Source organism: Aspergillus lentulus (genome assembly GCF_001445615.1).
Source record: "Aspergillus lentulus DNA, contig: Alt12, strain: IFM 54703, whole genome shotgun sequence".
NCBI classification, from domain to species: Eukaryota; Fungi; Ascomycota; class Eurotiomycetes; order Eurotiales; family Aspergillaceae; genus Aspergillus; species Aspergillus lentulus.
In genome coordinates this window covers 3,396,464-3,408,980 of record NW_028322115.1, presented here as the reverse complement: position 1 = coordinate 3,408,980, position 12,517 = coordinate 3,396,464, and the positions used below count along the sequence as shown (strand labels likewise).

Below are 12,517 nucleotides of genomic sequence, written 5' to 3'. Positions count from 1 at the left end.
TGCGTTCACTCGTTCTGTGGTAACCGAGTGTTGGGCGACAATCACAAGGACAAGAGCCTGAGAGAGAGCAAGCTGCTGAGACGGTAGAAAGGATACCAAGCACAGGTGATTTGTGGCGCAGTCCTCCAATGGGTCATCCAATAGTAGCTTTTCATGTCTCAGTAGCAGCGCCACAGATGTGGCTCTGTGGCCTGTGCAGATCAGCGGATCAAATCAGGGAAGGGAAAAGTGATGATCGTCTCAGCTGTTGGGCACGGGATGACGTCTCTGGTAGTTATGTGAACCAAGGGGAGAACGGAGAGACGGTTAGACGACGCTTTGGCACCTACAAGTGCTGGTTGACAGATACTATTTATTATTCAACAGCTCACCTCAAAAACCTGTTTATACACTATCTGGGACCTGCTACGTCAAATTTTGGAAAGCTTAATTCATTTAATACATTTTATCATTGATATCTGTTGTCGAAGCCTAACCAGATACAAAAGAATCTAAGAGCGCTCTGAAAACTTTCCTCGCGAAATCGACCAGATTCCTGTTAAATCTCTTATTTCCGTATCAACTCTGGTTCTAGATAACATTCATTTTACATAATCGATTGAAAAGAAGCCATGTCGGGTGCTCTGGCGTCCTTGGTCGGCAAGAGAATTTTAGCGGAATCGGCGAGAAACCATTTCGGCCAAGAGGTAAGCTCATGAAAGATCAACAATTGGAATGCGTTTTTGTACATAGCGACTGATACGGGTCTCGTCCAGGATCCCTATTTCGAAGAAGTTCCGGCTTCGCGACTCTACCGAGCCTTCGGCAAGAAGACACGGAAGAGACAAAAGGCCATTCCTCCAGGACTCTCTGAGAATGACCAGAGAGTTCTCACCCAGGTGAAACGCAGGGCGTACAGACTAGACTACTGCCTATTCAATCTCTGCGGCATTCGTTTTGGCTGGGGCAGTGTCATTGCGCTAATTCCATTGTGAGTTCCGTAATCGCGCATGATGTTGAAATTGACACTGATGCTCGTCAATTTTTCAGTCTCGGTGACGTTGGCGATACCGCACTTGCCATGATGGTCGTAAAGAACTGCGAGCAGGTTGACGGGGGTTTACCAGCACGGCTCAGGATGATGATGATGATCAATGTGCTGATCGACTTCGTTATCGGTCTGGTCCCATTCGTAGGTGACGTTGCAGACGCTGTGTACAAGTGCAACACAAGAAACGCTGTCATCCTAGAAAAGCATTTGCGGGAAAAGGGGGCGAAGGCGCTTAACGCGCAAAGTCGAATTCCGGAAGGGGTCATTGATACCAGCCTGCCCGAGGAATTCGACAGATATGACCAGAGTGCCTCGGACGAACCGCCTAGATACGAGAGGCAGGCACAAGCGGGACCTGCTAGGCCTGAGTCTGCCAGACATCCGAAGAGAGACCGGTCGCAGAAAGGGTGGTTTGGTAAATCATCCGATCGAGCAGGTGACTTGGAGGCTGGAGTGGCGGATAACTCAAAGTCCCATGGTCGATGAAGGGAAAAGGATTCCCCCATTTAGTTAGTGCTAGTACCTTTAATATTTTCCAAGGCAATGAAGTGTCATCTGCGGTTCCAAAAAGCCACCCATCAGCAGGTCAATTCAGGTCGAGACCTGGTGCATGCATAGCATAATTCGAGTGCTCGGCTAGCACCAGTAGTGTCACCGGCACCATTGTTGCCTGAGTTCAGCATAAAAGCGCCACAGAAGCTGCATTGAGGCACATTGGCAGGGACCAAGGAAGCTTGAAGCTTACTCGCAGTCCTAGTCACATTGGCCATTACGCCGGGATACTTCTCGCCCTGTGTCTGGACGTACCGCATCATCAGCTCATCAATGGACAAGTTCTTCGTGAGAACATTTTCCGATGGTGGCTCGTCAGGAATGATAAGTCTGGTCAATTCGGGGAAGAAACCGGCGTAGTTATCCACTTCAGCTTTGAACAAGTCCCGAAGCGGAAAGTTGAATTCTATACCAAACGGTGACATTCCATCACACACTTGCCATGTCAAAGATGAACCCCGTCCCTTGGCGACATTGGCAAGAGTCTTCGCGGCGAGCCTGGTATCTGAGTCTCCCCACAACACTCCTCTGCACGCCATTTTCTTCGCGAACGCAACAACAAGTCTGGTGATCAGGACGTAGTCAACATCAACCTTGGATGTGGAAGTCGCAATCGAGGCACGGAAAGCATCAAGACGGTCTTTGGCAGATAAGCCGGTATCGTCGACAAAGCCGTCCTTGGAAAATTGAGAAATGACTTGCTGAATCTCGGGATCCAGCTCGAAGATACTGTGAAGTGGGATCCGAGTAAAAGAATGCAGAGAAAACGTCTGCTGTAGCAATCCAAAGCCCTCATCATACGCGGGACTACTGTGAGAAATAGAAGAAGGTTCGATAACAAGCACATGGAGATCGAAGCCCGGTGAGGGATGCGATTTGGCGAGTTCATGGTGGATCTGAGCATTCAGTATGTGCAACAAGACAGACGAGGAGATGCCGCAAGATAAAGGCAAGAGCAGCTTGCATGGTCCGGTTCTGGGTATGTTTCTCCGAAGACGATAGTTCTCCATACGCTTGAACACCTTGAAATTCACGAATCTTGCATAGCAAGTCCTAGATGAAGATAATGCAGTCAGTCATTTCGTCCCCGCCACCAAATCTTTCGAGCCCACATACTTGCATAGACGGCGAGTGCGCAGCGTCAATATAGCCTCCGTATCACTGCAGTCAACGCAGGGATCTGACAGTTGCTTTCCCGGCATTTTGCTGCTTGTTGCCTGGCTTGGTCTCAAATATCTCCGTTTGCGATGACTATCGATGAGAAATTTCGCATAAAAAGGCAGAAACGTAATGGCGGTGCTGCGGCGGGCACAGTTTGATTGGTGGGACCGTCAGCACGCGGCTTCCCCGGTTCCAGTATACCTACCTAGCCACGACAGCCTGTACGTACTACAGGTAAGCTTCAACTCTAGCACTCTCAAGCCCCGATACTATCGCGGAATAACCTGTCCTAGGGAGGCTCGATCGACAGCCTTCTGAAGATCATCTTGCAAATTGAAACATAATTGCAAGTTTTGCTTGCCGTCGGATGGTCTGCGGTCGCGCATAGACTCTCCTTTTGAGTACTTGGAAGCCTAGTACGGCTGTTCTTTGTGAATACAATGAAGGGCTGGCTCCAGACACTATGCTTGACTGCCGCTCTGGCAGGACGAGTTCTTGCAAATGAAGTTGAATTGGTGCGCATAAAACTGATGGATCTCCCCGCGATAACTAACATAGTATTTTATCCAGACACAAGACGAAGCCCACCGACAGCGATGTTCAGGGATGTACAGTCGCAAGGCGTGGGGTGGAAGCATCGATCCGTATATCGAGACCGTATTTGTCAAAGATAACGAAGCCGGCGATAGCGATCCTCTTGTCAGTGTCGTGATATTCGAATGGAGCGACGAGAATCTGATCGGGAGATCCGTATCTGATGACCCTGAAGTGCGCCTGCCCAGTGTCGCCGCAGATGAAGTTCCCGCGCTTACACATGTCCTTATAGGCGAAAGAGACCATTTGCGACCAGACTAGCGTCGAGGCGAAACTATGCGAAGAAGATCAAATAGGTTCCTTCATTCTGGCCGCCAACGCGAGCGAGGCATCCAAATTCCCTATTATATCTCAGGCGGTGCATCTGAACAATCCGACTGCAATTAATTACCCTATCAAGAAGACCGGCTTCTATTGCGTCAGCACCTATGGATATTCCGGGAAGGACTACAAAGCGGCAGTTGAGTTCAGGAATTCATACGGTGAACTCCCTGCTGCTCAAATTGCAAAACTTCCGTTCTACGGTGGTTTGACTATTGTCTATGCGGTCATTGGAGTGTAGGTTTCCGATCCACCAGGTCGTTTCCAAGTCCTAGCGGCACTGACAGGCTTAACACAGGTTTTGGGCATTCCTATACGTTCAGAATCGTCATGACATTTGTGAGTAGAGTCCTTCAATTGGACGGTGCTCAATTACTGATGATCGCAGTGCCGGTGCAAAACTACATCACCGCTATCCTAGTCTTTTTGATCGTGGAGCAATTGATGACCTGGGGCTTTTATGGTATTTCACCCTTCGCAGATCCGCTGGAGTTCGAATTGTCGTCCAGGTCCCTGACCAATAGCAGATTTCCAGAATCGGCACGGTTTGAATATCGGTGCAAAGGTGCTGATGGTAATCGTCGCTGTCCTGAATGCGGGACGCAATTCTTTCTCCTTTTTCCTTTTGCTCATCGTTTGCATGGGATACGGCGTGGTCAAGCCCTCTTTGGGCCGGACCATGATCTATGTCCGTATCCTGGCCATCACCCACTTCGTTTTCGGCGTCATCTATGCTGTCGCAAGTCTATCAATTACACCCGATAGCGCTGGGCCACTGGTCCTCCTCATCGTACTCCCACTTGCTGGTACTCTGACTGCATTCTATGTGTGGACACTGAACTCCTTGAACGCAACCATGAAGGATCTGATCGACCGAAAGCAGAAGGTCAAAGCAATGATGTACAAGAAGCTCTGGTGGTGTATTCTGGGCAGCATCATCGTGATCTTCGGCTTCTTTTTCATCAACTCATTTGCTTTTGCTGGTCGTAGCGAAGCAAGCTTTGTACCAGAGCATTGGAAGACCAGGTGGTTTGTGCTAGATGGTTGGCTGAACCTTGTGTACTTGTTCGATATTGGGTTCGTTGCCTATCTTTGGCGGCCTACTGCGAACAACAGGCGGTTCGCAATGAGTGACGAGGTATGTTCTGGACAAAGCTTCCATGGCGCCCGATGAATGCATGCTAACATCGACTGTAGCTTGCACAAGACGATGACGGATTCGAGATTCGATCTTTCAATAGTGGACTGGACGACGAAGAAGCCTTTGGAGGCCCGGAAGGAAATTCCGCCTCCGCAACACGCCGTGAGCTGTCACCAGTACCTCCTAAACCTGTTCCATCTGCTCCGCGCCAGCGAGACTCTCTCGATGGTGAGACGATTTTCGCTGTAGGTGAGGATGGTGACAAATGGTCTGAGGACGAGGACGAGTCACCACGAAACTCGAGCGAGCGCCAGAGGCTCACTGCCCATAAATCGGACTAAATGGCTCATGGCGGAGGAGCCGGAGTCTTGTCTCGAATCAGAACAATCGTGATTGCATATGCATTCTCTATCCTTCTGTTCAGAAGTGGCATCAACTCATCTCTATATCAATTCTCGGGAAGTTGAAGGTTCGATCGATCTCCTAAGGATCTTTCCGTTTGGTTTCAACTTTGCAGGCATTTGATGGCGTTTGGCCCATTGGTGTATTTTTAGATTGGCTCTAACTTCCTACTACTCTAGTAATGGGCTAATTGAATTTATGTGTATATGTTATCTACAAATTAAGAGACGTATGTTTGAATCCAGCCAAGAATCTGCACTAGAGATGTAATAAACGCAGCACTCTGGCTTACCTGGAATTCCGCCTTGGTACTCTGTACCTAGTGTCTATTTACCTACCGCAGCCGTCATAGCATCCCACCTTGGACTCATCTCCGCTTACCTTACCGTCTGGCTGCCAGCCATGCACAACAATGACCCAGGTAGTCGAACATTTGACAATCCAAGAGTTGCCGTCAAAGATGACTTTCGAGATAAATCCGACCCTGAAAACAGCCGCGCCCTTGCGACCTCCCTGGTGAACAAGTGCCGCCGTCTCCTTGGCGAAATAGATACCCTCCAGTCTATGCTCATCCGCAACCTCCGCAATCCCCAGTTGGTCGAGGTCCGATCGCTCCGATCCAACGTTCTATCCGAGTTGCGCATGCTCGAGAAACTCTCCAAAAAGGTGCACGCGGTATCTGCTAAGGCGGATGCAGAAACAAGATCACATGATGACCAGGCCGAGCTACGACTTCTGCATGCCTTGCGGTCGTCAAATCTACCCTTTTACGAGGCGGTCTGGAACGTTGCTAAGAATACATGCACGGGTTTGGTCGCTTTTGGGAAGCGGTTCTACTGGGATGCCGGTGCGCAACATGGTGGAAAGGGACCTGAGGAGAGCCAGGCAAAGAAGGCCAGTCAGGACAAGCGCAAGAGCGTCTTTGTCGATATCGTTGCAGATGATGGTGAAGAATGGGTAAAGGTCTCTACGATCTCCGAAACTCGTCTCCTATTCGAGATGGCCAAGAAAGGGTGGGAGGCGGAATCGGAAGACGGGGGTGATGGCGAGCCTAGAACCGTTTTACGAAATTACGACAATGACGACTTCGACAGCGACGAGGACGACGATGATGAGGTCGAGCTGATTAAATTGGCGTGCGGTATGAGAAAAGCTGCCAATGCTACACGAATCAGGTATAAACATCCCCGGCTGCGATTCGTGATTCCAAAGATTGAGGAGGGGAAAGGTCCCGAGATCGATGATTTATTGAAAGAGATTCGGAGCTATGGTATCACAGTGAATTGTGGTGGGGAAGTAGCCAGAGCGCGCACGGAGGATGCAGAAGGTCCCGAGCATGATGCTGTCGAGGAAGGGGAACTGTCTCAATTGCTCCCCAGCCCGTTCAAGCGATTCACTTCCACTTTGAATGTGGATTGTACTCTGCTGCTTGCCATGGTTTCAGACTTGTCGCATTACAAAACCGTAACCCTTTCTCCCTCCCATCATAAAGCTATTTTTAAGCAGGTCGAGGTAGAAAAGCAGCGGCCATTGCTGCCCACAGAGCTTTGGCCGGCGACGACCGCGCATGACTTGGTTTGCACGGAGGAAGCTGCGAGGAGAATGCGGGAGATAGTCGATACTATCGGAACGGAGGCAGAGAGAAGAAGGGCCCAGTTATTGATGGGTGATGCACCCTTCAATGACTGTGACACCACCTCTCTCCTTGAAAGATTCCAGGAATTGTCAGATTATGAAGTACCATCTGGCTGGGAAATTCCGATCAGAACGGTTAATGCCAAATCCGCTATTGAAGCGGCGAGAGATCAAGGGATCCTACCTCCAGTATCCCGCAAAGTCGCAAAGATTCTGTCAGATATTAACTACAGTGTGTTTATGTATGGTTGGTCCACGGGAGTCACGACCATATCGAGCAATCGCACTGTGGTCAAACAAATTGAGACCACCATCGAGGAACATAGGAATGGCGATGAAGGCTTGGAGGGGCCGCCGGTGTGGGTTTGTGACACTGCCAGAAGCTTGGCAGGAAAAGACAAAGATCGAAAAATGTAAAATCTCTCAACAAAGCAGGGAAGCAGTGTTGGAGGCAGGATAGCCCGCAGCAGCAACCTCATGTCCTTGGTTTGATCTGACCGGTACATAGCTAGACTTCTTTGCCCGTCGATCCGAATGGGATCAACACGCATATTCTTATTTTTCAGCGGACCGCGAATTTTCTTCTGGAAGCCAAAAGACCACCTCCTTATCCGCAGTAGCAAGCATGTTGTACCGTGGGTTGTATTCTAGTATGGCGGTGCGACCACGGTTTGGTAGTTTGGTCATTGGCTGCAGGACGGAATTGGCATCCGGTGTCTGCTGCATATCCCATACGAGAACATCTGACTGGTCGCCGGAGCCGCCCAGAACATATCGTCCGTCCGGGGTAAAGCATGCGTCCCCTTGACCAAGTGGTTTTCCCGTTGTTGAGACAGGAGCTGCTCTGCCAGGGGATCCGTTCTTGCCGAGCAGAAACGCCTTGATATTGCCTTCAAAGGCGTCGAGAATGAAATGCCCATGAAAGTCCGTCGCAACCATCAAGTGTTTTCCATCGTTTGAGAATTCAAGGCGAGTCCACGCTCTTCCACGTGTAGAAGGAGTGTATCTTTCTTCGTACGGCGCGAGATCGAAGGTGGAAAACGGAGCCTTGTCATAGTTGCGGAAATCGTATAGAAGGACTGACGAGGTAGACTGTGAAGCAATAGCGATCACAGAAGCAGAGGGATCGAAGGCAACCAGGTAAGGCGTGGCCAATTTCAACTTCCCCTGCGCATTCCTCGAGCTAAGATCCCAGAGCGCAACGGTGTCATCCTTTGAGCATGAGATAAAGGCGTCGCTGCCAGGAGAGAGAGCCAAGCAAGTGACTTTGTCGGTATGGCCGGAGAAGTAACGCACGTAGCCCTCATTGTGAAGGTCCAGTAGCCGAAGAGAATCTGTTCAAATGTGAGTCCGGACAAATTGATCATGGAGACCTCCGCGATAGACATACCATCGACCTTCGTGCTCGCGTGAAGGACTTGACGAGAATGGTGCGTGAATCTCGCTAAATGGGCACCATATTTTTTGCTGGGGACTGATTTTGTAGATTTACCCTCTTTAATATCGAAAATCTGAATAGTCTCATCGTCGCCTGAAGTCACCAGGTAGTCGCCCTGATCATCAAAATCCAATGAAGTTACATAGTTGGAGGGTTCTTGCTTCGATCCTTTGAACGCCTTACTCTCGACATGGAGACAGTCAGACCAATGGAACAATGTAGAAGAGAGTCGCGGACTGACCTTTGCAGGACGAAAGCTACGAATTATATCAGACACTTTCTGAGTCTGCATCGGAGCCTGAGGTTGCGACTGCTGCGACGGCACCTGGGTTTGCTGCTGGGTTTCCGACATGATTTATGGCTCAGTAGTTACCGCAAATCGATCGTCATAAACCCAGGGAGGATAAAGCAAAGATATTCAACCGGCCTAGCAGTCCTCCTCCGTGCCCTCTTGAGCCCGTCCTCTGGTTGGCTTGTGTCCCTGCTGATCCTCAACAACAGCAGCGGATTTGTGATGCGGGGAGCTTTGCGAAACTGGGGAGCAACGCGCGCTTGCTTCCGTTATGGAAATTTGGCGCGTTTAACCGACGCTAAGCGGAAGACTAGTTGATCCGCGCCGGCGGCTGAAAGATGCCGATCCGATGATCGGAGACGTTGGCAGTAAAGCGGCCAATCAGCAATACGGAATTGATCTCTCCGCCGCGATGCATCTCAGATTCGGGTTGCAATGCGACCATGACTGTGTTGGTCGCTTTATAATCTAAGATTCTTCCTCAGCAGCGGGTCGCCTGGAAATAGGAGGGACGCCTTATTTCTGGGAAAATTCACCGTGCCATTGTTGCAGATTCCTTTTGATTTCTTGATTCTAGCCACTATCTCCACTCTCCTATCTCCTTCGTTGCTCCATAAGATCTCGGCCGTCGTCCACCGCTTGCAGGGTCCATTTATCCGTCGTTATGTCGACAACAACAGGGTATGCGCCGACATTTCGTTTTATATGTTTATGGGTTTAGGGGTTATTGTGTGCTGATGAGAGGCAATTGCTTTAAAGGGCATTCATTGCTGGGGGTATTGCAGCATGCGGTGCGGTAACAGTAACTCATAGTTTTGAGACTGTGAAGATTCGGTATGCCTTGTCCTCTTATGTGCTTTAATTGACGAAACTGACTTTCTCTTGATTTGCAGGTTACAGCTACAGGGAGAACTTCAGGCGAAAAGCGAAGCGGTCAAGAAATACAAGGGCGTTTTCCACGGAGTTAAGGTCATTCTGCAAAACGAAGGTCCCCGCGGGCTGTTCCGGGGAATCGGCTCAGCTGTATGTTGTCTTTACACGGTGGTTTAATCTTGGGTGCTGACGTGTACCGACTTAGTACATCTACCAAATTTTGCTCAATGGCTGTCGTTTGGGCTTCTATGAGCCGCTGCGCAAGGGTATCACAACCGCTGTCTATAAGGATCCGCAAGTTCAATCCCTCGGTATCAATGTCTTCTCAGGCGCTGCGTCTGGCATCATTGGTGCAGCAGCTGGGTCTCCTTTCTTCCTCGTGAAAACTCGTTTGCAGTCTTATTCTCCCTTCCTTCCCGTCGGCACGCAGCACGAATATCGGAACTCCTTTGATGGTTTGCGAAAAATTTATACTTCCGAAGGCGTTGGCGGACTCTATCGGGGCGTTGGAGCGGCTATGGTTCGCACTGGTTTCGGCAGCTCCGTCCAGCTTCCCACATATTTCTTCGCGAAGCGACGCTTGGTGAAGCACCTGGGAATGGAGGATGGCCCAGCCCTTCATCTAGCCAGTAGTACGGTATCTGGCTTCGTGGTCTGCTGTGTCATGCACCCTCCCGGTACGTACAATTGGCCGTTGTTCGATTATGGGCCAGCTAATTTTATAAACAGACACGGTTATGTCCAGAATGTACAACCAGACTGGTGATCTTTACAAGGGAGCATTTGATTGCCTCTTTAAAACTATCCGAAAGGAGGGTATCCTTGCGATCTACAAGGGCTACTTTGCCCATCTGGCTCGTATCTTGCCTCATACAGTAAGTAACTCCCGCATCTCGAGGTTACGCTTCACGGCTTGGTGCTGACTCGTTTTGTAGATCTTGACTCTCAGTCTGGCTGAGCAGACCAATAAACTGATGCGCAGATTCGAGGACCGGTTTCTTCCTGAGTCCATAAAGGCGCGTGTCTAGCACGGTTGGTTCTTATCGCGACGGAATGCCTTTTGAGTATCGTCGATAGATTCAGTGATGGTAATAATGGGATTTCTAGAGAGTAGGGCATTGGTCTTTGCATTGTCGGGCGGTTGCAGCGAAGAGATCGCTCAAATCGTTGGGTATATACATTGGAGGCGTTGACTTCCGGGTCGTCCTGCTGCGATGCGGCTTGGACTTTTTGTACATATCGGTATATAATACATCGTGTAGATCTCGATACAGTGGTATAGACTCGGTTTTTCACTTCATATTTTGGGAGTCAGTCTGGAGCTCTGTCACTGAGGCACATGGCGGTTCGTCGGTGGCTTACCTTCGCCGGGTGTTTCAATGCCTTTGGGGAGACACTGAGCTAGCCTATTAGCTCTGGGGCCTTGATGGTTTCCGGCCACTGTTTGCTCTGCTAGTTGATGGATAGTGGTTGTTCCCAGCGTTGGCTTTTGCGCAACAGTCGCCATTAGGGTGGCCTGGTGGATGCATCACGCGATATATATATATGCGCATACCAGGCTTCAACATGAAGTACTACGAAACCCCTTATCGATTATGGGATTAACCACGTAGCTCTACATGATTCTACACCGGATGGTCTTAACCCATGATTCATCAAGGACGATCAATCCGCTGGTGGTTAAGGAGGACAAGGCGATATGGTTTTGCCCGCGCCGGCATGATATCACTTCGTCAGTATGTGGCTGGCGTATGTAGTCAACAGCCGCTCATGTTTTCAACAAAATCCGATGTGGTGTAATGGCTAACATCGCTGTCTCTCACACAGCAGCTCGGGGTTCGATTCCCCGCATCGGAAGAAGACAAATCTACCTTCTCTTTTTGCACTGAGATTATTTTTACCCTTAGTCGCCGCGTGCACCGCTCACTTCTCCCTTACCTTTAATTGAGACAGGGAGGAAGATCAAGCAATATGAGCAAGATCTCATTCGTAGGATGCAGACCCTTAAAGAGTCCATATCCTCAACGCATGCTCAAAGTAGTGCTCTTGGCAATATAGTTTACCTTATCTACATTCGCTAAGACAGTGGGCCAGAACGTCTTCAGCCCGGCCAACCAATCGGAACAGTATCTGGCTTTCCGGTTCCATGGTGACGGTACGACCCATAGTCGCTCAGTGCCAGAATTTTCCCGACCTGGCTTTGTGACATGAGTTTAGAAAGTCCAGATGTTTCCACAAGTTATCCGATGTGGTGTAATGGCTAACATCGCTGTCTCTCACACAGCAGCTCGGGGTTCGATTCCCCGCATCGGAATTCAACTGCTCCGGGCCTTTTGAATATATGTTTTTGACGTATTTTTGGTCGTTATCTCCATCGTCCTATCGGCAATAAATAACCTGCAGCGCGGCCGAAAAAAGGTCTTCCTGCCGGTTTGCGGATTAACGAGTCCCGGGGGTTGCTATCGCGTGCGGCGACTTCAAGAAACGGATACGGAGTACTGGGATGGGAAAGATGTAGGTAGTGAAGCATGTCTCCTTCCCAGTCCTCGCAAGACCATCCTGCCCAAGTCTAATTGAGCGTGGAGACCATGTAAATTTTGCACCCAATCGAGGAGGCAGACCGAGAAGAGCGTCGCCGTCTCACCCAACTGGCGGCTAATCGTCATTTGGGTGGTGGTACTTCAAGTCGGCCAGTCTGACCAGGTAGATTCTGTTCAATGTGGCCGAATGAACTAGTAACAGGGTGGGACATGCGCAGACCGAATCTCATCTGAGAGCGGCAATTACTGAGAGCACAAAGAAGTAGTAACAGCATCGTATTGTAGGAGAATTAACGATAAACGGCAAAAATAGGAACTGTGTTTTCCGATGCGGGGAATCGAACCCCGAGCTGCTGTGTGAGAGACAGCGATGTTAGCCATTACACCACATCGGACTACGTTGAAGAGCTTGTCCCTTTTTGCTTATAAGAAGAGCTGCATCGAATGGACCGAGCAAAATGGAGCGTCCCTGTGGACAGTAGGGTCGCTACTCGTAGACCACCTCCATCCACGTCCCTTAGCGGCCGACGTGATGTGA

The 12,517-nt window shown here is 49.8% G+C and overlaps 6 protein-coding genes and 3 non-coding genes across 9 annotated transcripts; 6 read left to right on the top strand and 3 right to left on the bottom strand.

The window, feature by feature from the left end:
• Positions 1 to 611: 611 nt before the first annotated feature.
• Positions 612 to 1,516, top strand: ALT_7041 (DUF4112 domain-containing protein; the record flags this gene model as incomplete). Its single annotated transcript, XM_033558381.2, has 3 exons — positions 612 to 686; positions 756 to 970; positions 1,030 to 1,516. The coding sequence occupies 3 exons, from the start codon at positions 612 to 614 to the stop codon at positions 1,514 to 1,516; spliced, it is 777 nt and encodes a 258-aa protein (XP_033414272.2).
• Positions 1,517 to 1,608: 92 nt separating this feature from the next.
• Positions 1,609 to 2,784, bottom strand: ALT_7040 (cytoplasmic tRNA 2-thiolation protein 2; the record flags this gene model as incomplete). Its single annotated transcript, XM_033558380.2, has 2 exons — positions 1,609 to 2,635; positions 2,699 to 2,784. The coding sequence occupies 2 exons, from the start codon at positions 2,782 to 2,784 to the stop codon at positions 1,609 to 1,611; spliced, it is 1,113 nt and encodes a 370-aa protein (XP_033414271.2).
• A 565-nt stretch (positions 2,785 to 3,349) lies between these two features.
• Positions 3,350 to 5,140, top strand: ALT_7039 (membrane protein PTM1; the record flags this gene model as incomplete). The annotated part of the gene is made up of 6 exons (XM_033558379.2): positions 3,350 to 3,511; positions 3,570 to 3,895; positions 3,957 to 3,997; positions 4,047 to 4,121; positions 4,186 to 4,796; positions 4,856 to 5,140. The coding sequence occupies 6 exons, from the start codon at positions 3,350 to 3,352 to the stop codon at positions 5,138 to 5,140; spliced, it is 1,500 nt and encodes a 499-aa protein (XP_033414270.2).
• A 463-nt stretch (positions 5,141 to 5,603) lies between these two features.
• On the top strand, positions 5,604 to 7,253 carry ALT_7038 (uncharacterized protein; the record flags this gene model as incomplete). Its single annotated transcript, XM_033558378.2, has 1 exon — positions 5,604 to 7,253. One exon carries the CDS (start codon positions 5,604 to 5,606, stop codon positions 7,251 to 7,253), a length of 1,650 nt encoding a protein of 549 aa, XP_033414269.2.
• Positions 7,254 to 7,391: 138 nt separating this feature from the next.
• ALT_7037 (WD-repeat containing protein SWD2) lies at positions 7,392 to 8,626 on the bottom strand (the record flags this gene model as incomplete). Its single annotated transcript, XM_089600172.1, has 2 exons — positions 7,392 to 8,170; positions 8,227 to 8,626. 2 exons carry the CDS (start codon positions 8,624 to 8,626, stop codon positions 7,392 to 7,394), a joined length of 1,179 nt encoding a protein of 392 aa, XP_089455634.1.
• A 604-nt stretch (positions 8,627 to 9,230) lies between these two features.
• ALT_7036 (putative mitochondrial oxaloacetate transporter (Oac)) lies at positions 9,231 to 10,467 on the top strand (the record flags this gene model as incomplete). The annotated part of the gene is made up of 6 exons (XM_089600171.1): positions 9,231 to 9,247; positions 9,380 to 9,400; positions 9,460 to 9,589; positions 9,645 to 10,116; positions 10,169 to 10,314; positions 10,375 to 10,467. 6 exons carry the CDS (start codon positions 9,231 to 9,233, stop codon positions 10,465 to 10,467), a joined length of 879 nt encoding a protein of 292 aa, XP_089455633.1.
• Positions 10,468 to 11,224: 757 nt separating this feature from the next.
• On the top strand, positions 11,225 to 11,296 carry ALT_t144. The gene has a single exon. It is a non-coding gene; the product is annotated as a tRNA-Glu (tRNA).
• A 385-nt stretch (positions 11,297 to 11,681) lies between these two features.
• Positions 11,682 to 11,753, top strand: ALT_t143. The gene has a single exon. It is a non-coding gene; the product is annotated as a tRNA-Glu (tRNA).
• A 549-nt stretch (positions 11,754 to 12,302) lies between these two features.
• On the bottom strand, positions 12,303 to 12,374 carry ALT_t142. Its single transcript has one exon. It is a non-coding gene; the product is annotated as a tRNA-Glu (tRNA).
• Between the last annotated feature and the right edge of the window lie 143 nt (positions 12,375 to 12,517).